Source organism: Chrysemys picta, chromosome 8, assembly GCF_011386835.1.
Source record: "Chrysemys picta bellii isolate R12L10 chromosome 8, ASM1138683v2, whole genome shotgun sequence".
Taxonomy (NCBI): domain Eukaryota; kingdom Metazoa; phylum Chordata; order Testudines; family Emydidae; genus Chrysemys; species Chrysemys picta.
In genome coordinates, this window is record NC_088798.1 from 61,346,273 (window position 1) to 61,368,059 (window position 21,787).

The window sequence follows — 21,787 nt, forward strand, 5'->3', positions numbered from 1 at the left end:
GAGAAGGGCAACTAAAATGATTAGGGGTTTGGAACGGGTCCCATACGAGGAAAGATTAAAGAGGTTAGGACTTTTCAGCTTGGAAAAGAGGAGACTAAGGGGGGATATGATAGAGGTATATAAAATCATGAGTGATGTGGAGAAAGTAGATAAGGAAAAGTTATTTACTTATTCCCATAATACAAGAACTAGGGGCCACCAAATGAAATTAATGGGCAGCAGGTTTAAAACAAATAAAAGGAAGTTCTTCTTCACACAGCGCACAGTCAACTTGTGGAACTCCTTGCCTGAGGAGGTTGTGAAGGCTAGGATTATAACAGCGTTTAAAAGAGAACTGGATAAATTCATGGAGGTTAAGTCCATTAATGACTATTAGCCAGGATGGGCAAGGAATGGTGTCCTAGCCTCTGTTGTCAGAGGGTGGAGATGGATGGCAGGAGACAGATCACTTGATCACTACCTGTTAGGTTCATCCCTCTGGGGCACCTGGCATTGGCCACTGTCGTTAGACAGGATACTGGGCTAGATGGACCTTTGGTCTGACCCAGTATGGCCATTCTTATGTTCTTATGTGTTTGAGGAGGGTTGGATACGTAGGGTTTGACAGAGCTGGGTGGGTTTGGGGTAACGTTTGGGTGGCGTTGGCTAGTTGGGGTTTGGGTACAGTTTGAATGGGTTTGGGGTAGTGTTTGGGTAGGGTTGGATAGGTAGGATTTTGGTGGAGACTGGGTGGGTTTGAGGTAGTGTTTGGTGAGGGTCGGATAGGTAGGGTTTGGGGTAGCGTTTGGGTAGGGTTGAATAGATCAAACTGTCTGCAGAAGGCGTGGGGTGGGGGTTTCTGAGGCAGAACGGTGCCGAGATACTGGGGCTGCGGGGTTCTCCCCCTCCCGCCCCGGCGTGTGTGGGGAGACGGGGCAGAGGGCTAATGGGGGTCTGACCCGTCCCGCCCCAGGGCTCAGTCTGGGTCATACAGGGAGGACGGCGCGGTCGCAGGCAGATTAGCGTGTCGGGGCACTGCCCGCGTTATGCGTTCCTGTCACTCGCTGGGGGAAGGGGAGCCCCATTGCTCATGCGCACGCTCCTCCAGCGCGAGGCTTGTGGTGCGGAGCTGGGCGATTAACAGGGCTGCCGCTCGCAGCGCGGTGGGCGGGGCCAGACACAAAGGGGGCGGAGCACCGCCGCGAAGGTCCCAGGATAAAGTCGAGCAGTCCCGCTGCACTGAGCTCAGTCTGAACTGTTCTTGAGGTGAGTGCTGCCAGGTGCACGGGCGTCCGGCTCCGTTCTCTCGGCTGCGGGGCTCCCTCCCCCTGCGCCAGGGGTAGCTGTGGGTCCTTCTCCTCGGATTTGCCCCCATTCGGCGCTGTGCCCCGCGGGGAGTTATGGGGGATTTCATAACCCGCCGCTCACCCACCCCCCTTTCCCCGTATTGGCGTCCTCTCCGCATGGGGGCTGTAGGGGATTCCATATCCCTCCCCCGTGCTAGGGTTCCCTCCGCAGGGGGGCTATGGTGGGGGAATACCATACCTCTCCCCCTTAGGCCTTGGCTACACTGGTGCTGTACAGCGCTGCAACTTGCTGCACTCAGGGGTGTGAAAATGCCCCCCGAGTGCTGCGCTGTAAAGCGCCAGTGTAATCAGCGCCTGCAGCGATGTACGCTATTCCCCTCGCAGAGGTGGAGTACATACAGCGCTGTGAGACAGCTCTCGCGGAGCTGGCGGTGCGATTACACTCGTGCTTCACAGCGCTGCCGCAGCAGCGCGTTGAATTCTTAAGTGTAGCCAAGGCCTTATTAGTGCCAGGTCCTTCTGCAGGGGGGTTTATAGGAGATGTCATACCTCTTCCCTGCCCTCCCCCCACCAGTGTCAGGATCCCCTATTCAGGGAATTATGTGGGATTTCATACCCCTTCCTTGCCCCTCCTTCCAGTGCCAGGGTCCCTTCCATAGCAGGGTTATGGGGGTTTTCATACTCCTCTGTCCCCACCCAGTGTTGGGGTTTCCTCTGCAGGGGGGTTATGGGGAATTTCATACTTCCTCTCACTCTCCAGTGGTGGGATACCGTCCCTTGGTGGGATTATAGGGGTCTTGCACACCTCCCCTCCAATGCTAGGGCCCCTTCTCTTGTGCATGGTGGTGCTGGTGGTTCCTAGCAATGAGCCTGGACACTCGGTGACTGACACCTGCCTCTGTTGCTCTTTCTCTATAGCCTGTTCCTGTTGCCTTGCCCCCTGGATGCTCCCACAGCCCAGCCTGTCTCTTCTGCCTCGATTCTGCGCCTTCCTCCCCTTTGCCACCATGAGCAGCAAAACCAGCACCTTCCACTTGCAGCAGCCACTCAACTACCGGGCTGGGGCCCGAATTCAGCCGGTGGATGGAAGCCACAGTGAGGAGGTGTATGAGCCAGCGACAGGTAACTGACTGCTTTCCATGCCAGTAGGGCATCTGGGATCCTGGATCTCTTCAGAAATTGCCTGAAGATATATAACAACCTGCCAGTGCCCATGAACTGGATTGGAATGCTAAATAGACACTGCAGATGAAATCCCAAGCTCCACTGTGAGGCCCAGCACTCTGCAATGTCTCCAAGTAACTGTCCCTTCAACTTGGGGAGACAAGGTGGGTTAGATAATATCTTTTATTGGGCCAAATTCTGTTGGTGAAAGAGACAAACATCCACGCTTACACAGCTTTCTTTACTGATCTCTTTCAGCAACAGAAATTGGTCCAGTAAATCATATTACCTCACCCACATTGTCTCTCTAATATCTTGGGACCAGCACGGCTACAACAACACTGCCTACAATTTGGGTAATACTTACAAAGCTTGTCTTACCCATAAAGATGTGGTTTAACAGGTTCTCTCTTCCATTTAGACTTGCATGGGATAGGAAAAGGAAGCTGATACAAGGGCTCTGGAGAAAGAGAGTTGGTGCAGCAAATATTGCTACAGCAGCTAAGTGGCCTGGATTTCCCATTCTGTTACATCAGCCCTGGGGATAGTTGGGTCCCAAGTTCTCATGTGGATTGAGCCCAATGCTTTTTCATACTTAACAGAATGGGGTGAAACAGCAAAGGCACTCAGCAAATCTCTGGTGTGCTGAGGTAGACAGGGAAGCATGGACTTCTCTCATCTCTCTAGCCAGGTGCCCTGCACTGCTGCTACCTTGCAGGGCTCACACACCTAGCTCCCTTCCCTTTACCACCCCTGAATATCCAGCATCGCTCTCTCTCCTGCCAGCACCTTCACTTGTCACATCAGTCTCACTGTCTGTGAAAATATCTGTAGATGCTGTGTAGTGGCATTCGGAGGAGTATGAATTTGCTTTTGAGCCAGTATTTGGGTCGATTGACCACCTCTAATGGAAATTCATCACTGATACACCAGCCAGGAACCCACAGGATAGTTAGGAAATGCAAGTACAAGCTTCTACTTATGTGGGAATTGCCTTTGGTGCTGCTCCTCAAATGCTTGAAGGATTTCATGTAGTTGCTTCTCCTTTCGTCCCTGGCCACCCTTCACACTAATGAATTATGCCAAGGTTTTTAAGTGTCTTGTGACTTTTAAGTGTCTCAGGTTGAAAAACCTTAAACCGTTCTGATTTTCAGAAGGCATTGGGCACCCATTCTCTAAAAGTCAGATCCCTGTATGGTGTCTCAAGGAGGGCACTTGATCCCTAGTCCCCTGGGGAAAATCCTAGTTCTAGCAGATAACACTTGGTGCTAGTAGCATAATGGTCATATTCAGAGGCAGTTTCTGTCAGTATTTTAGCAAATAACACTTGGAATTAGTGTCAATACCAGAAGCTGGCACAGTCCGTACCAATACCAACCTCTGTAGCCCAGTCCTGCACTCAGTCCATAAGCAGAATGCCCACTGCCTTTAATGGAAGATCCATGCAGAATTCTACAGGATCTGGCCCTTGGTGATTAGTAGTAATCTCTTCCAATACCAACATCTGGTACTGGCAGATGACCCTTTCAAAATGTATTAAAAACTATAATGGTTTTAAAATGCTGGGATTAAAAGGCTTTTTGGGAGAGGATGTTTGGATGGGGTGGTGTTGGGTTATCCCAAGTCCTACAGAATCAACACAGGGAGGAGACTCCTTAATCTTGCAGATAAAGACATAAGATCCAACAAGTGGAAGTCAAAGCTTGACAAATTCTAACTGGAAATAGGGAGCAAAATTTGAACAGCGAAGTTAACCATTGAAACAGTTCACCATGGATTGTGATGTGATAAAGAATCCACGAAATCTTTAAAATGAGATTGGATGTCTTTTTAAAAGATCCTGTAGTTGAACCACAAGTTATTGGGCTCAGTGTAGGAATTACTAGATGAAATCCTATAGACAGGAGGTCAGACTAGATGATCACAATGATTTTTTTGTGGCCTTAAAATCTGTTCGCATACATGCAAAAGCAGTAAGAGACAGAATGAACTCTTCTGATACTCTAAACCATGGATCACATTGGTGCTACTCCTATAAATGCTTGCTGATAGCAAGGTTAGTGGCAAAAATCTCTGAATGAAAGCTCTAAAATATAAACCTTCTTTTTCTTAGGTCGAGTGATGGGCAAGTTTCTATTTTCTGGGGAGAAGGAGGTGGATCTGGCTGTGCAGAGTGCCAAAGCTGCCTTTAAGATATGGAGCCAGAAATCGGGCATGGAACGGAGCAGGGTTCTGCTGGAGGCTGCCAGGATTATCCGGGTATGTGGTGAAGCTTTTCTCTTGTGTTGGAATGGAGTGGTCCTGTCCTTGATCCTCCTTCTGAGCTATTTAAGTTATTTTAACCCTTGACAGCTTGCTATTGGGCTGTGCTTGCAGCACTAGATGAGACCACTAATGCAATAACCTTTCATCAAACTGCATGAATAATGCAGAGTTTGAAAGGCATCTTTGATCAGCATAGATAGATTTCCTCCAGTCTCATCAAGGCAGCTTTGTTGCATGTGACCACTAGCTCAGTCTTTTCTCTTCTCTTGAGAGCCCTAAATGTGCCTGCTTGCCTGCCTCCCTTGTCACTTGGGTCTCCCCTGCCCCAACGAATATAGGCCAAATTTATGCCTGAGTTGAGGTCTCTGGATTGCTTATCCCACTACTGTAGTTTCTGTATCACTATAGTAAACTTAGTTTTGTTTGCATCAGACATATAAAAAATCCATGTAAGCTTGCTAGAAGTGAAACCTCCCAAAGTCCAGAACTTCTGTGCCTGCAGAAAGTACAGGGCACTATCCCTGTCTCCATTTGCTTTTGGAACTTAAATTGCATAACTGTTACACTGCCTTATCTTAACTACTAAGGGCTTGTGTACACATCACTATACTAAGCTGCAGGGCTTTGGAGTGGAGGCTGGAGCTGGAGCACGGACCAGTAGGTTTTTTCCTGGAGCTGGAGTGGAGCCAGAGTGGAGCAATTCAAAAATGTTATTGCTCCAAATCTGTGCTAAGCTGTAGTGCTCAGTGAAAACACTGCCTACGCCGATGGGAGAGTTTTTGTCCTTCCTGTCGACATAGCATTTTCTACACTGGGAGTTAGGTCAGTATCCCTGTAGCTCAGGGGTGTGGATATTCCAAATCCCTGAGCAACGTAGCTACACCAATGTAAGTTTGCAGTATAGGCTCGGACTTAGTGCAGTAACCCTGTAACTGGAATGCGTTAGAATGGGACTCTTGCTAGGGCAAATGAAAGAATACATATACTGAAAAGTACGTACATACATACATACTTGGCTGCATTTCAGGTTTGCCTCTGCTATATTTTTGGAGGGATTTGTGCTTACTTTTCCTTCATAGTCTAGCTTCTCCTGCTGTCTGACCCCTACAGTGGAATCGTAATGCTGTGTTCAGGGCAGTCTGGTGATAAAGATGTTTTCCCAGCAGAATTTATTTATTTTTAAATCCATGGATCTAGCCTCTTTAGGTCCCTTTTGGATTTTTCTTGTCCTTGTTGTTTGCAGTTCCTCCCAATTTAGTATCATCTGTGAACTTACTTAATCGTTTGTTTACTCCAATTTCTAAATCTAAATGATCAGTAAATCTAAACAAGGATGTTAAGCAAGAGTAAACCTATGGCAGACCCCCAGCAGGTCTTTGTTAGATACTCCTCTACGCCCAGCTCAACACACTGGTGAACTGGTAAATGGCAAGTGGAAAACACAGCTTTAGAGACAATTGGGTCATCACTGATGGGAAAGATTGTCTTCACCTGTGTATGGAAGGCAGCTAGCATGCTGTGGGCTGTGCTACAGTCTAATGCTGTTACTGTACTGCTCTTACAGGAACGGAGGGAAGAAATTGCCACCATGGAAACCATCAATAATGGGAAATCCATCTTTGAAGCCAGAGTGGACATTGACATATCTTGGCAGTGCCTGGAGTATTATGCAGGTTTAGCGGGGGCTATAGCAGGTGAGAGCTATACTAGTCACTGGAGCCTCATTCCTTTTCCCCAGCTGTGAGTCGGTCATTCGAATACTGCAATGATTGTTTAGTCAGATGTTAAATCTTAAGGCCAGTAGAAAGTCCCTGGCTATTTGGAATAGGGTAGAATTTTGGTTTCAGATTCCTAGGATAGGAACCATGGTATCGCAACACTTTTTATGCAGTGGTGAGTTAAACATGGGGGGACAAATTCTGTCCTGCTTTAAAACCTGTGTAACTCCACTGATCTCAGCAGGAGTGCCTGGGATTAAATTGGGCTGGAATGCAGTGACCAGGTAAACAGAGCAGCCATTCTACATGTAGCAAGAGTCCATTTATCATCTTGGGACACTGATGCTGATTTTAATGGGAGAAAGGTAACTGGCTACACCTCCAGTGATATCCCTGGCTTCTTTTAAAATGCCTTGTGACTTTCAGCTTCCACTCAGACAGTGCAGACTGGACCCTGGTTTAACATCTCCTCTTTATCAGCAGAGCCATCCTTAAGGCTTTATCATAGTCTGGGGGTGGGAGCACAGCTATAAATATAAATGGGTGAGGCTGTAGTAAAGCAGCTAACAAATGGAAGTTATTTCTTTGTTTGCCTTTATATTCAGGGACCAGATTCACTGTTAGCTGGGGCTTTCAGTTCTGGATGAGATCAGGGCCCTGTTGGGCTAGGGTGCTGTTTATACATGTAGCGAGAGAGAGTTCCTGCTCTGAAGAATTTACAGCATAAATGGACAAGACAAAGGGTGGGAGAAGAGAGGCTTATTCTCTCCTTTTCTCAGATGGAGAAACTGAGGCACAGAAAGATGTAACTTGCTCAGAGTCACACATGGAGTCTGTAACAGAACTGGAAATTGAATCCAGATTGTTTGGCTCCCAGGCCAGTGCCTTAACCACAAGACCTTCCTGCCACTGTTGGCATAATCAAGTGCAGCTGGTTTCAGTGGGCTTGCAGGCACTCACCTGGGCCAGCAATGATTTTTTTTTTTTTTTTTTTCTTTTCTTTAGTGTCTGTCCTTTTGCTGGTTCTGGTGGCACTGTGGGGATTTCACTCTAATTCACTAAAAGGGAGAGCTGTTCCTTGAATCAAGATCTTAAGACCGCTTTGGGCAAACCCCATTTGGTGCTACTGGTCTTGAGGCCCTTGCAAACCTGTTAGTATAGAGAGGGCTTTGCTAGATTCCACTTCGGCAGTGAGGCAGGGAAGTGGGTCTGAAGCTGTCTGATGAGGCTTGAAGGTTCTTTGTTAGTTTGTCCATCTAACTCCATATGTTCTCATTCACCTGTATTTATCCCTGTCCAGGTCAGCACATCCAGCTTCCTGGGGGATCCTTTGCTTACACCCGAAGGGAGGCGCTTGGGGTATGTGTTGGGATTGGAGCCTGGAACTACCCCTTCCAGATTGCCTGTTGGAAGTCTGCCCCAGCCTTGGCTTGTGGTAATGAGACCCCGTCTGTGCAAGATTTTTGTGATTTGGGTGATCAGGTGGTGAAGGATAGAGTCGGGTTAAGCGTTCACGGACTAAGAGCTCCGTTAGTGGGTGATGAAGGATCTGTTTGTCTTAGATCTGTTTCTAAGAGACCCTTTTTCTGGCTGGGAGGGGAGACAAGGGCAAGGGAGAGTTAGCAAATAAGTTATGGGGTGGGAACATGACAGGAAGGGGGTGCTGCTGTTGCCTCACACCAAACAGATAAGAGTTTCAGTGGAAGATGGAGAGAAAGGGAATGGAGCAAAGAGGTGGGGCCAGCAAAGCAGTGGCCCTGCTCCTCCTCCTGACTTAGTTCCAGTAGCAGGTACCATACTAGCACCTTCCTGCTGCTGTGTGACTTCAGTTGCATTTGCTCCCATTTCATCAGTTACTGAGAGTACTGCATTTGTAACTGCCGTCGCTGCCCTGCCTGGATACCTGTCTGGATCAAAAGGGGAAAAACTTCCAATTGCTCTCCTGTTTTCAGTGTCTTTGCAAAATCCATTGTCCTACTGGAGGGTGAGATATTTGAACATGCAATCCCCCGCCTCTCTGTCCCCATTGTCTCTCAGATTTTAACACCCCTTCTCTTCTTCCCCCCCCCCCCCCCCCTGTGCTGGATTCACATAGGTAATGCCATGATCTACAAGCCATCTCCTCTCACCCCCATCTCAGTGGTAATGCTGGCAGAGATCTTCACCCAGGCCGGTGTGCCCAATGGGCTATTCAATGTGGTGCAAGGGGGAGCTGCCACTGGCCAGTTTCTGTGCCAGCACCGGGATGTGGCCAAAGTCTCTTTTACCGGGAGCGTACCAACTGGTATCAAGGTAAAGACCACCCTGTGTTAGGGGGCAGGGCAAGGGACTTCTAATTATGGCACAAATACTAGAAGACATGCAGCAGAGGCAGACCCTCCTACAAGCCTGTGCACAAGCAGCCTGCCCTGGAGAATGGCTGGGCACATGGGTCATGCCTTGCAGCTATTCTGATATGGCACAGAAATGTCAGATAAAAGTTATGCTATAAAGGGCCTACCTGAAGTACTAGTTGTGGGTTGGTTTTTTTTTTTTTTTTTTTTTTTTTTTGCAGGGTGGGGGGCTTGAAGGTTACTTCTGCTCTAGAGAGAAGCTATTAACCTGATAAAATCCCTGGAGAGTCTCTGCTCTGATAGTCTTAAACTCTTCAGCCTGTTATGGCCTGGTGAAGAGAGTGTTCTCTAGCCGGGAATAAATACAGGTACCTAAATGGGCAAATTTGGGTCAGGATGTGTTTTGAACTAAGCAGCAAGACAACACATGAGAACCCCTGGAAACTAATATGTTTCCCTCCAATCAACCCAAACTCAGGTTAAATTAATATGCAGAGACCTCTCTTTTCTTAGGGGGTGGAGGGAGGAGGGGTAGCAATCATTGTTAATAATTTTCTACCCCACATTATTGGACAGCTGCTTACCTAGCAATGGTATCTTGGGGAATAAACCCTGAACTACAGCAAATTCTGCTCATGTGCATGCAGTGAGACAATTAGTTCTTTGGAGCTGGGGAAGATTTATCCTGCAGCCACGTGAGTCTGGAACTCAAGCATTTCCCCCTGGAGAATCAATCCCTCCATTAGTATGGGATACTAACTGATCTGATTCCTGGCCATTTCCTGTGGTGGGGGTGGGAATCTAGCTCATTCCCCTCAGTTTCTAGTTGCTGCCTTTTCAGAAGCAAACGAAAATACTCCCTCCCCCACCTTCCTCAGTCCCTGACAAAGTCTCTTTGCTGAGAAACCAGAGCCCTTGTCCATTCCCTGAGGCAGCTGAGGCCCCAAAAAGACCTGTGGGGGAAAAATTTGCTAGGGCCTAAACTTTAGTTGGCTTGGGCCTGAACTTTGGTTCAGACCTGAACATTAGTTAAGTTTATTGGAGAAGAGGGGTTCTTAGAGGCAGGATGAAGGAAAGTACAGAAGCACAACTATCTATAATCACAAGGCCTATGATTCATAATGGCTCATTAACAGTTTTGGGGGAAGCTTGGGAACCACAAAGGGGCAGACTGTGGAAAAACAGGAAAGCTTGCTAAGCTATATTCCCTTTTTTGGGGAATGTATTCCAAATATGGCAATAATGTTGATAAGAAAGTATGCATTACTTAATTGTGGTTTTATGCTATATAAGCTATCTGAAAATCTGTAGTGGGGGGGGGGGGGGCGGAGGGATTGCCAGTTCACTGGTACTCCCTGTGCATGCATGAAAATAAAGAGGCCTCAGACGATTCTGATCCAAACACAATGTGTGGTTGTTTTTCCACAACAGACCTGAAGAGCAGAGCACAGACTGGGTCACTCTGCTTCTGGTATTGTAGATATTTTCACACACACGTGCCCTGCTAGTCTAGATTATGTGCACTCTTGGCTGGTGCTGTGTGTCTGGATCCTTGCACTTGATTAGTCTTACATGTTAAAGTTTATACACCCTTAAAACTGTAAATTTTCAACATGCACAGCTCTTCGGGTTTCAACTACCATTTTAATCAGCAAAACAATCTCTTGTGCCCATCATGGGGCAGCAGTCTGGGAACAGACTTGAGTGCCCCCCACCAAAAAAAATGCAGTCCCCAATCTTCTGCATGTGACTTACTTCTGTTGTTGCAAAGGGCATGTGTGTGGGCCAGGGGTGAATTTCTCCTTTCCCCCTTCTCTAGAATGGGGGGCATGTATTTGTGGTCTTCCGTGGCCCTTCTGGACCTGGTTGGGCCCTCACAATCCCGTTTGTGTTCATCCCCCAGCAGCCTGTCCCTTCTATCTTTGTTTGTATTAGATCATGGAGATGTCAGCCAAAGGGATCAAACCAGTCACCCTGGAGCTGGGGGGCAAGTCCCCCCTCATCATATTCTCTGACAGCGTCCTGGAGAATGCCGTGAATGGAGCCCTGATGGCCAACTTTCTCACGCAGGGCGAGGTGTGTAGCTCCAAGGAGATATGAATGCTACCTGCTTACTCTCTTCTCTCCTGTCTCCCTCTCCTCCCCATCTCCAGCCCCACAGATACTACAGCGATTGACATCCTAAAACACTCAAGTTATATTCCCCCTCCTTGTACATGATAGGAGAAACTGCCCTGGGGAGCAGTGCCCATGATGGAACCTGTTTGAAGTTTCTTTCACAGGCTCGGGGAAGGGAACACACTAGAGCTCTGTACAGAACTAGTGTAGAACCTTGCAGCAGAACCAGGGTCCGCAGGAGTGTTGGGAGCGGGATTAAGAATAGTCCCATGCAGGGCTCTAGCACACACCCTGTTTGAGGGGATGTCTCCTGGTTTCTGTGTCTGGTGAGAATCATGATGGAGGGCAAAACTGGGGTTCGAATGCCTACTCCTGTGCCACCTCTAGCTCCTTCCTCACTTGCCCCACCAGGTAGTATAATTCTCTGGAGTGGAGGTGGTGGCTCCAGGAGCTTCTTCTGCGTAAGATACCAGCCCCTAAGATTAGCTATTCTTGCATCTTGGCCCTTGGAGTTAAGCCTGCAGCACAGAGATCAGAATGCATGGCTCTGCCTCCCTACTGCAGCCTCTTTGGATTCCATTACTGACTAGATCAGCTGCTGTGAGTCTGCAGCAGTGTGGGGCTTTCCTCTCTTGCTTGCTGATGATGCTCCCATCCCCATGCCAGCCTGCAAGATGTTTACCCTCTGTGGGCCTGGCCCCTGGGCACTTTGGGGCTTTCTGTAACATCTATTGCCATAATAGCTAAATGCTTAAGTATCCCTTTGGGGCATCTTTGAGGTTTGAACAGCCAACTCTGATTATTCCCTGCTGGTGGCCATATATATTTTCACCACTTGGTGGCTCTGAGACCATTAAAATACTTGCATGTGATGTGTTTTGTGGTGAGGGAGTGAACAGCAAGTGATCCCTTTGCCTTTATTGCCCCTGGGGATGGACTGAGCTGCATAATGCAGTTCACTTTTGTATCCTGTCCAAACAGCCCCAGACTTGGGAAGGAAGGTGCCTGGGCTGGTTTGAGCTCCTCTCTAATCAATCAGACTGCCATGCAAACACGTGCTAGTGGCCCATACAGAGCTGGTGATGAGCGGGAAAGAAGCTCAAATCCTTCAGCTCACTCCCGATATGTTTGAGGGAAGATAGTGAGGGGGTGTAGCGGGGCGGCCTGGCTCCCAGGCGCCCCAGGAAGGGATGAGCCAGAACAGCTGCCAGAGTGGGCGGAGCCACCGCGGCCTGTCCCCGCCCCCCGGAAGTCAAGGGGCGGGACAGGAAGTATAAAGTCCAGGCCACAGCGCTCAGTAGCTAGCCGGCAGCGGGAGAGGACAGATGCTGGTGCCCGAGCTCCCGCGGACCTGAGCCTGCCGAGAGCCCGGTATCCCGAGGAGGACTGTAGTGGCGCCCCAGGAAGGGACGAGCCCCACCCCGGAACTACTACAGGGGGGTTAAACTTGGTAGCTACATTGGTCACTTTAATAGCCACTTGCAGCTGAATCCCATTTCTCGGAGGTAGTGTAAGTGAAACAAGTGGTTGGTGCATGTGCTGCTTCAGTGGGTGGGATAGTGTGCCATGTGGGAGTCCTATGGGGGCCCATAGTATGTTACATATTCCTCCTAAAGAGTCTTGTATAAAATGGTGCTGATTCTGATGTCCCAGGTTTGCTGCAATGGCACTCGAGTGTTTGTGCAGAGGGAGATCCTGGAGGCCTTCACGGAGGAAGTGGTGAAACACACCCAGAAGATTAAAATTGGAGATCCACTTCTGGAAGACACAAGGATGGGGGCCCTCATCAGCCACCCCCACCTGGAGCGAGTCCTGGGGTTCATTACTCAGGCGAAGGAGCAGGTGAGAGCATCTGGCTTTCTTGGATTTGAGGGGGCTTGTTGGAAAGAGTCACACACGTGGGGGAAGGGACTTTCCACCTCCCTCTGCTGCTAGTTTAATAGACAGGCAGCATGTTCTCCCTACCCTTTCTGGGGTGAAGCCCTTTCCCTGCTGAGGTTGAATTACATATGCAAGAGGGTACATGTAGAAGGGACTCCTGGATTAAAACTTACACAATGGCTTAATGTTGAATCAGAGTAGTAAGAGATCCTACTATTCAGATATTAGTGTCTCAGCAGGGCTATGGGGTCATGGGGATAGATAGCACACATTGCCACCTCTGCTTTACATGTTATAAACACCTGGCTCACTTGATCTGTTTATGAGGCATATTTGAATACTGTAGAATCTCAGCTTTCATTTAAAAACAAAATGGTAGGTCTTGTGTTTGCAATGAGAACCTTCTGGACTTGACCCAAGTGTAACCAGTGAAGTGATGTGTGCGTGGTCTGCAGGCAGCCTGGATATAATAGCTTGAGACTGGTGAATTTCCCAACCCCTGTTAATGCCTTTGGTCTAGCAATGCTGAAGTCTAATGATGTTCATATGTCAGCACTAACTATTTAATGGCTGATCATTTTAGCAGCAGGAATAGGGAAGGGGCCTGGGATGAACCCTGAAGGGGGTAGAATTGGGGTGGTGCAGAGAACGAAATGAAGGGGGATGAAAGGAGGGGACAGACGGAGGAAGAGAAACAAATGACAGAAGTAAGGGTCATCCTGAAGTGGAGAATTATTTTCCTGCCTAACATGACCATGAAATGAACAACTAAGGTCCAGATCCTTAACTGGTGTAAAATGGCATAGCTCCACTGGAGGAATCCTGATTTGCACCAGCTATGGGGCTGGTCCAAATTTATTACATAAAGACCAGATTTCACCCTTGATCTTTGTGCAAACTTCCTGTTGATTCCAGTTGGAGTTCTGCTGTGGATTGAGAGGAGACTGTTGTCCTGAACCTGTACTAGGTGCCCCAATGAAAAGCTGAATTTGGCGCTCTCCCCAGAATGAGTCTGAGAGTCCTGGTTTAAAGTTTAACTGCAGAGCTCTTTGTTTAACATGCCAGGCCAGTAACAGATCATCTGGGCAGATTCAAATTACAGCTTACTGGGATCTTCAGACAAAGCAGTGGGAAAGGCATTCTTCCAGCCACAGGCCAAGTCTAGGGCTCTGCATTACCCTTTCTGACATACTAACAAGAGACTGCAGCTCTTGGCTTCATCAGCCATGTTAGCAATATCATCTGTAACAGGAGAATGAAAGAGCCCTGAACTTTGGACCTTGGCCAGCTCTTAATACAAACAGCTGAAAACAGTTTTATCCTTTATCTGCTTGTTGCTTGGGCAGGCTTTCTCTTTATAGCATGGGCAGCAGCAGATGCTGTCTATTCAGGCTCCGAGTGGCTTTAAACTCAAGGGTTTTCAATTCTTAGCTGATGGCAAACACCGGCCAGGGAAAACATGAAAGCCTGTCAAGATTGTGCCCAAGACATTGTAAATTTTTTTGCTCCACTGAAACCTGCAAAAATCACCATGGAACATGATTCCAATGGGAAAGCTACAGGAGAAGCAGATATACATTTTGAGACTCCTAAAGATGCAGTTGCTGCTATGGCCAAGGACAGGTCACATGTGCAGCATAGATGTATTGTATTATTCCTGAATTCATCTCCAAAAATAAAACAAGATGGCTAGTGACAGTGGCATAATCCCAAACTAGGATGAAGCAAGAAATGTTTCGTTTGCTCATCATTCTTGGAACTAGAATACAGGTGCTGCTGTTCAGTAGCAAAGATAAACCATAAGACATCTTGTTTTTTCAAAGGCAATTCAATCTGTATCTAAAATTACTCAGTACAGGTTTGTGTAGTAAAGCGCACAATAAATTGTGTTCACACTGGGGGGGGGGGGGGGGGGGAAATAGGTCCCAGCTTGATTTACTCCAGAGTCAGTGTTGTCCCCAGTGACAGCTGGGTCACGGTGGTGTACTGCAGTTACCACTTGATGGACAAGGCACTAGAGCAGGGTGCCTTCTGCAGACATCTGCTTTAACCCCTTCCTTTCCAGCCCACCCAAGAAAAGCACTTATTGCTGGGTGATATCATATGCTTTAAAAAAAGTAGGCAAGATCAAGCCAAGGGTGGTGGTGGGGATGCCAAATGACTAACTTTCATTCTGCTGCCTGCAGTGGTGCTGGTAGAGTAGAGCAGACCCCTTTCCATTCTGGGTGGGGTGAACATCCCCGTAATGTATCTGGCCAGTCACATGCTACTCAGGCCTTTAAGTATCTCAGCTTATGTGTTGAAGCTCTTGGAGGAGCTTTGGAGGGGAAATGTCAGACCTGCTGGAGATGAAGGAACCAAAATAACCTTGGGAATCCAGCTTGCCTTCCCCAAACAAGTGGTGCAAGCTGCTTCTGTTCTCCTGCCCTTTGTGGGCATAAAGGGAAGGAGGGAGGGAGGCTTCCTGCTCTTGGGGAATTGGCTAATCCTGTCACTGAATTGCCTGCTCTCATCTCCACGTAGCCACAGGGTGACAGCTCCAGCTCTTCTAGCCAACCAAGCAATCCAGGACCTTCACTGGGCAGCTGTCTTTGAAGCTGATTTGACTACTGCCACCCCCTAAACCCCCAGACTCCTGGACTCTATCATTCCTGTGACTGGCCAACTCCATCCACCTTAGGCCTCTTCTAAGACTGCTGCTGCTTGCCAACAGGCACATCAGGGCGGTGTGCTGGCTCTCTGACACCTGTGTACCTTCTAGTTTGGCTCATTTTCAGGGGGCAAAGGTGCTGTGTGGTGGGGAGCCCTATGTTCCTGATGACCCCAAGCTGAAGAATGGCTACTACATGCGACCCTGCGTGCTAGGTATGATTCCTCTTCAGTTCAGTGGAGCTGTCTTATATGCATAGGTTTAATGCTAACAAGTTCCTGAGCTCAGTCGGACCCTCTGCCTAAAGTGAAACCTGTGAAATGTGTAACCCTTTTCAGATAGCTTGTATAGCTCAGACAGCTGGACCCAACACACAGTACTCTAGAGGCATAGGAACATACTGGGTAAGATCAGTGGTGTATAATGTCTCTGACATAGAGCAGAATGTGATGCTTCAGAGGAAGATGTATTAATACCCCCAGGGTGGACAACTGCAAGAGAACTGACCCAAACAGGTGGAAATTTCTCCCTAATCCTGGGTAGATAGTGCCTGCTCTGTGTCCTGAGCCATGAAAGTTGATATCCCTTTAAGAAGCTTTTTCCAGGTAATTTGACTGTAGATGAAAAGTTTCAGAGTAGCAGCCGTGTTAGTCTGTATCCGCAAAAAGAAGAACAGGAGGACTTGTGCCACAAGTCCTCCTGTTCTTCTTTTTGACTGTAGATGATCTTCCAAAAAAAAAAAAACACCCCTAATTCTCCTTGAATCTTATGGGGCTCATCTAGTGGCAGTGGGTTCCTCAGGCTTATCAGTGCTTTAGTTTAAAAAAGCACTTTCTTTTATTACTTTTAAATTAAGGAATTTCCTTGTGAGAAAGCTGTGCCTGATCTACCTTCTCTGAACTGTTTGATGCACCTCTTGTCACATCCCATCTTCTTCATTTCCTTTCAAGTGAATAGTCTCAATCTTCCCAGCTTCTGTAGGCCTCTTAATATTTTTAGACCATTGACTATATTGCAAAGGGGGTGACTAGAACTGATCATATGGTGTTCAAGGGCAGACTTTTTATACAGTGTAGCAATATTGTCTGCATTTTTTCTGGCTTCCTAACACTTGAGTGCTGCTGTGCATCGAGGAGAGGTCTTCAAGCTGTCCGCAACAATGCCTAGCTCCCTTTTTGGAGTTAATTTAGAGCCCTGGAAGGATTGAGAAATTGAAAATGTGTCCCATACTGTGCATTACCTTGCAACTTGGGGCATTTCAACACTGCAATCAGAGCTGTGATTGCAGCACTTGTAGACAGACCACAGCTAGCTTTGATTGAGCTAGTTTGAATAACAATAGCAGTGCAGCTGCAAGTACTAGCAGTTCAAGTATGTATTCAGGGTGGGGGAGCTTATACATGCTGCTGTGGCTTTTTGATCTAGCTAGCTTGAAACAACTAGCTCGGGTATGTCTGTGCTGCAATCACCCCTCTGATTGCAGTGTAGATTATACCCTTGGTCCACATTAATTTTCATCTATCACTGCCCAGTTTGCACAGCTTTGTTATACCTTCCTGAAGCTCCTGCAACCCTCTCTAGTTGTTCAGCCCCAGGGCTGATGGACCTGGACATACTGGTACAAGAATGGACGGTGGGTAGGCTTAGGCCTTGGCTACACTGGCAATTCACAGCGCTGCACTTGCTGCGCTCAGGGGTGTGAAACACCCCCCTCCCCCCCCGAGTGCAGCGCTGTAAAGCGCCAGTGTAATCAGCGCCTGCAGCGCTGCACGCTCTCCCCCTCAGAGAGGTGGACTCCTCGCAGCGCTGGCGGCGCGACTACACTCGCGCTTCACAGCGCTGCTGCGGCAGCGCTGTGAATCCGCGAGTGTAGCCAAGGCCTTAAAGGGGAATGTGTGGGAATGGGAGATGTGAAGCAGCAGCTGAGGGCTTTGAATTGTGGGCAGGCTGCCTGCCAACTTCCTGCACAATGCAGAGCCAGGATAGAAGGCATATGTCCAATGCTATGACTGGACATGATCTTTACTTGTCTTAGTTGTTGGAGGATTTTACAGGCATGGTACAGGCAGAAGATGTGCAAGATTGTGCACACCACCACTACTGCCCTCCCGCCCCCAATCTGCCAGTACATTCAGTCCTGACTTGCAGTATCTTCCCTTGGCCTCACACATCAATCCTGAAATGCAACATTCCACATAAGTAATCTAGATAATGGATTCAGGTTGCAATGCAAGGCATATAGGGGTTCATATGTTCAGGACCTTTGATAGGACACAGGGACATAATGGATGGAGCATGGTGGCCTTGACAGAGAAGAGACACACAGGTTGTAGATTGGAGCCTAGTAGAATGACTAGTCAGAGGGATGAGTGCAAAAGTTAGTGCTTGCTCTGCGTGTGGAAAGGTAGGACACGCTACCCTCCCCTACCCACATTCTACCCTAAACCCTTCCCAACTTGGCCAATGGCGTGCCAGTGAAGATGCTCTGTCAAGGACTGTTGTGGTGGGGCTGGGATCTTACATACAGAATTCAGCACTGCAAATACACGTGTGCTGCAATACTTCCAGGGGACTGCAGAGATGACATGACGTGTGTGAAAGAGGAGATCTTTGGGCCTGTCATGTCCATCCTACCATTTGACACTGAGGAGGAGGTCCTGGAGAGAGCCAATAATACCACCTTTGGGCTGGCAGGTGGTGTTTTTACCAGGTACAGGTGGGGGGGGCAGTGTTCAGTCCTTGAAATGGACTAGGGATGGGGAAGAATGTTACCAAACTAGAATACCAAGTCCTGGTGGCAATTCTGCTTCATGGATACTCTTAACAGCCACAGAGAGCAGCAAGATGGCTCAGATTAAAACAGAGCACTGTTATTTATTTTTTTGTATATAATCATAGCACCTAGGAGTCCCAGTAACGAATCAGGACCCTATTGTTCTAGGTGCTGTACAAAACCTGGAACAAGTCCCTGCCTCTGTGTGCTGAACATGTGGTCTCTGGTGCTGTGTTCCAGCTAGGACTGGGGTCCCACTGTGCAGACATAGATTAGGAAATGGCCCCTTTCCCAGGAGTTTGTAATGTAAAAGATTAACAAAATGCACCATGTTGGGAGTACAGATCTTGTAAATGTTGGTTTTTTCCCCCTCCCCCCATTTCCCCTTTTCATAACAACCTGTAGTGTCTCCAGCTGCCACTCAAACTCCTTCACAGCCCTGCCTGTCTTCCCTGCCATGGGAAGACTCTCTGCCTCCTTTTGAGACATGCACACACCAAGTGTCCAAAGGCAGCTCTTGCCTGCTTTCCCTTGCAGTGGTGGGGGAGAAGACAGCCTGCCTTCCGGGTGTACTAGTTCTAACAGCTCTAAGTGCTGTTAGGTTTCTTGGCAATTAGCTGCTACATCCATTGGGCAAGCACAGGTTGGGTGCCTCTCGCCTCAGTCAAAAACACTGCCTGCGAACTAGATTCTCATGCACTTCTCCACAGCTCTGCTGCTGGGCATGGGGGAACAAAGGCTGCTAGTGGGACTCTACGTCCACCACTTGAGCTATCTGCAGAGGGCTGGGGGAATTGGTATGAAAGGGAAGGCTTGCACTAAACCTTGTCCTTCTCCCACAGGGATATTCAGCGGGCTCACAGGGTGGTGGCTGCTCTCCAGGCTGGAATGTGCTTCATTAACAACTATAACATCAGCCCTGTGGAGCTGCCCTTTGGAGGATACAAGATGTCAGGTGAGCAAGGCACCAGCTATGCAAAAACCTACTAGAGCTTCCCTTTAAACCTCTCCAGCATATAGGAATAAATGTCCCTATTCCTGTGATAGCAGAATCAAGTGGTGTCATCCTAGGCTGAGACACCAGAAACTGAGGCTGTCACACCTGTGGGAAGCCAAAAGCCACTCAGCAGCTTGGTTGATATTTTGAGCACCCAGGGCTGCAGTTAGAAACTGAAGGCGGGAGGTTGGTGAGGGGGCTGCATTGTTACACACCGAGAAAGCTAAGGGAAGGGAATTTACATGGCCTGCTATGGGTCCTAGCTCAGAGCTGACTCAGCTACTCAGTCTAGAGATAACTTGAAATGCCATGTCAAGAAGCTAGTGATGCTGCACTGCTGCCTGCAAGCAGGGTCATCCTTCCTGAAAGGGCTAGAGGTGTGCATGGCTGAGTCTGACCACATGGCTGGTGACAGAGCAATAACAAAACAGGGTGGGTGGCAATGACTGGCACTATCATCTCACTCTTGAATATGGTGTCTGTCCCTTCCAGGGTTCGGCAGAGAGAACGGCCAGGCAGCAATGGAGTATTACTCGCAGCTGAAAACAGTCTGTGTGGAAATGGGTGATGTGGAATCTGTGTTCTAATGGCATGGGCCTCACAGAAGAGCAACAGGCTGTCCCACTCCGTCAGCCAGAGATTTCTACTAGAACTTCTAGATGGCAGTAACAAAGTGCTCAATGTCCTGTGCCAATGGGGGAAGCTGGGGTGGGGCAGTGTGCTGCAATCCTATGCATTTGTGAGTGTGGGGGCACACACAAACAGTTGGTGTTCAGGTTTGAGTGTCCCATTCTCCACAATCTGCCTGGGGGCCTAGGACTAAAATCGGATTAAGTGACCTTGATTCATCACCAGCAACTGTTGCTACTGAAGTTAGTGCCAGTAGACAGAGCAGCTGTCTAGTAACAATTTCTGATTAACTACTGGGTCATGCTCTGACAGTGCATTGTGCATGGAGAAAACCTACAGTGATGCCGTAGTCTCTGTAGACAGAGGTTTCCTTCAGGCACATGGAGCTGTATGAGAGCCTTGGTAGAAGCATGACTGACTTCTCCTAGACCAGTTCTGAACAGCAATGCCCTTATCCTAAACTACTTCAGCATAGAGGGGTGTCTGAACATTGTTTGGCCATCTCTATCTGTGAATGATTGCTGACAGAGGCTTGGTTGGGTCTTTTTTTCCAAATATAGCTCATTGTGCAGTGAGGACAGCAGTGTATAATGGCATCCACCTGCAGCTATGGAATAGTGCTAGTGCTCTACTCTAGAATCACCTAGGGGCAGTTGCTGGTTTAATGAAGGTTGTTTATTATCCCCCAAGGCACTAACAATTAGGCAAGCTATTCTTTACGTACACATGCAATTGGAGAAACTGTTTTATACTCTATTTTAGCAATCAAATAAAAGTGCTGGTATATGGCCTTATCTGAAAGATCTGTTTATGGAAGAATGGGAGCTGTAGCTCAAAGTGCTGCCTTCCAGTAGGAGAAGACCATTAGTATTGTAGCAGTTGATACAAGGTTCACTTACAATGCAGTTAAAGAAATCCTGCAAGCTGTTTGAGAGGAGCTGCAACTCTGGAATGCAGGGTAGAGGACTAGTGTGAGAGCGGGAACAAGCATCTAGCAGGCTCAAGCCATCCAGCTTGGAGTTTAGCAAAGTTAACTTATAAGAGTCCCACCTACAGCAGAGCTACTGCCTAGATCACTCACTGCATAAAGGACTTAAAGGGTAACAAGATTTTTTTTAAATAAAGTGTAGTATCAAAGGGAAAGGCTCAGAAGTGGAACTGATGATAGGTACAGAAAGGCACTGCCAAGTGCAAAACTGCCTCCTGTGGCTCTTTCAAAAGATGGGTTTCTGCTGCTACTCCAGAAAGGTGGCAAGGCCGAATACTCTTAGCACAGTGTTCAGTTCTAGGACACCAGCAAGCTAGTGCTGCACTGGCAGCAATTCAGAGGGACTGACTGAGGAAGAATTAAAAAGCTGTGACGTGTATGACTATTTTAGCTAAACAAGAGTAGGTAAAGGGATTAATACCACCAAGGAGGTATTGAGCATAAGGAACAAAAGGGTGACATTAAGGATAACTGAAGTTTTGCCTGTTGTTGAAAAGTTAAGTGCACAATACTGAATTGTGGCAGTTTCCACCTCCTGCTTAAAACAGTAGAGGGAAACACCCAGCAGTACCTGCCTTAGATAATCCAATACATCCTCCATCTCTGAAATCAAAGCACAGAGGGTCTTTCCAGCAGAGAAACTCCAAGGAGCATCTGAAGGTTAATATTGTACTGACAGGAGAAGCCTAGATGCAAGGATGGCGCTAGTGCTCTTCCCCAGGGCACAGCTGCCTTGGCCCTCACCATCTGCATACTTATTCAAAAGATGTAATTTAGAAGTTACTCATATCTGCCTGAAATACAGACTGCAGGGTAAAACAACACTGACAAGGCCTCACTTGCAAAGACTGCAGCAGTGGTACCAAGGGACAGCTGCTTCTCTGAGAAAAGGGATCACAGGATTCTAGGCCAACACCACTGTGGGCACCAAGTGATGATCCTTGTGCCTGCAGCTCCCTATAGGGAAAGGAAGAAACATCTTCC

At 48.0% G+C, this 21,787-nt stretch overlaps 1 protein-coding gene across 1 annotated transcript; it reads left to right on the top strand.

The window, feature by feature from the left end:
• Positions 1–640: 640 nt before the first annotated feature.
• Positions 641–20,609, top strand: ALDH9A1 (aldehyde dehydrogenase 9 family member A1). Its single transcript, XM_005304259.4, has 12 exons — positions 641–1,245; positions 2,205–2,408; positions 4,564–4,709; positions 6,280–6,409; positions 7,734–7,868; positions 8,529–8,725; positions 10,702–10,842; positions 12,538–12,726; positions 15,543–15,630; positions 17,984–18,125; positions 19,031–19,143; positions 19,678–20,609. Exons 2-12 carry the CDS (start codon positions 2,231–2,233, stop codon positions 19,770–19,772), a joined length of 1,554 nt encoding a protein of 517 aa, XP_005304316.2. The 5' UTR covers positions 641–1,245; positions 2,205–2,230; the 3' UTR covers positions 19,773–20,609.
• Positions 20,610–21,787: the final 1,178 nt, after the last annotated feature.

Bases quoted from the DNA above. Each gene is read 5' to 3' on its own strand.
- ALDH9A1 (XM_005304259.4), top strand. From the start codon at position 2,231: ATGCTCCCACAGCCCAGCCTGTCTCTTCTGCCTCGATTCTGCGCCTTC. The intron at 8,726-10,701 runs GTAAAGACCACC...TGTTTGTATTAG, and splicing joins GCGTACCAACTGGTATCAAG to ATCATGGAGATGTCAGCCAA. The intron at 18,126-19,030 runs GTACAGGTGGGG...CTTCTCCCACAG, and splicing joins GCAGGTGGTGTTTTTACCAG to GGATATTCAGCGGGCTCACA.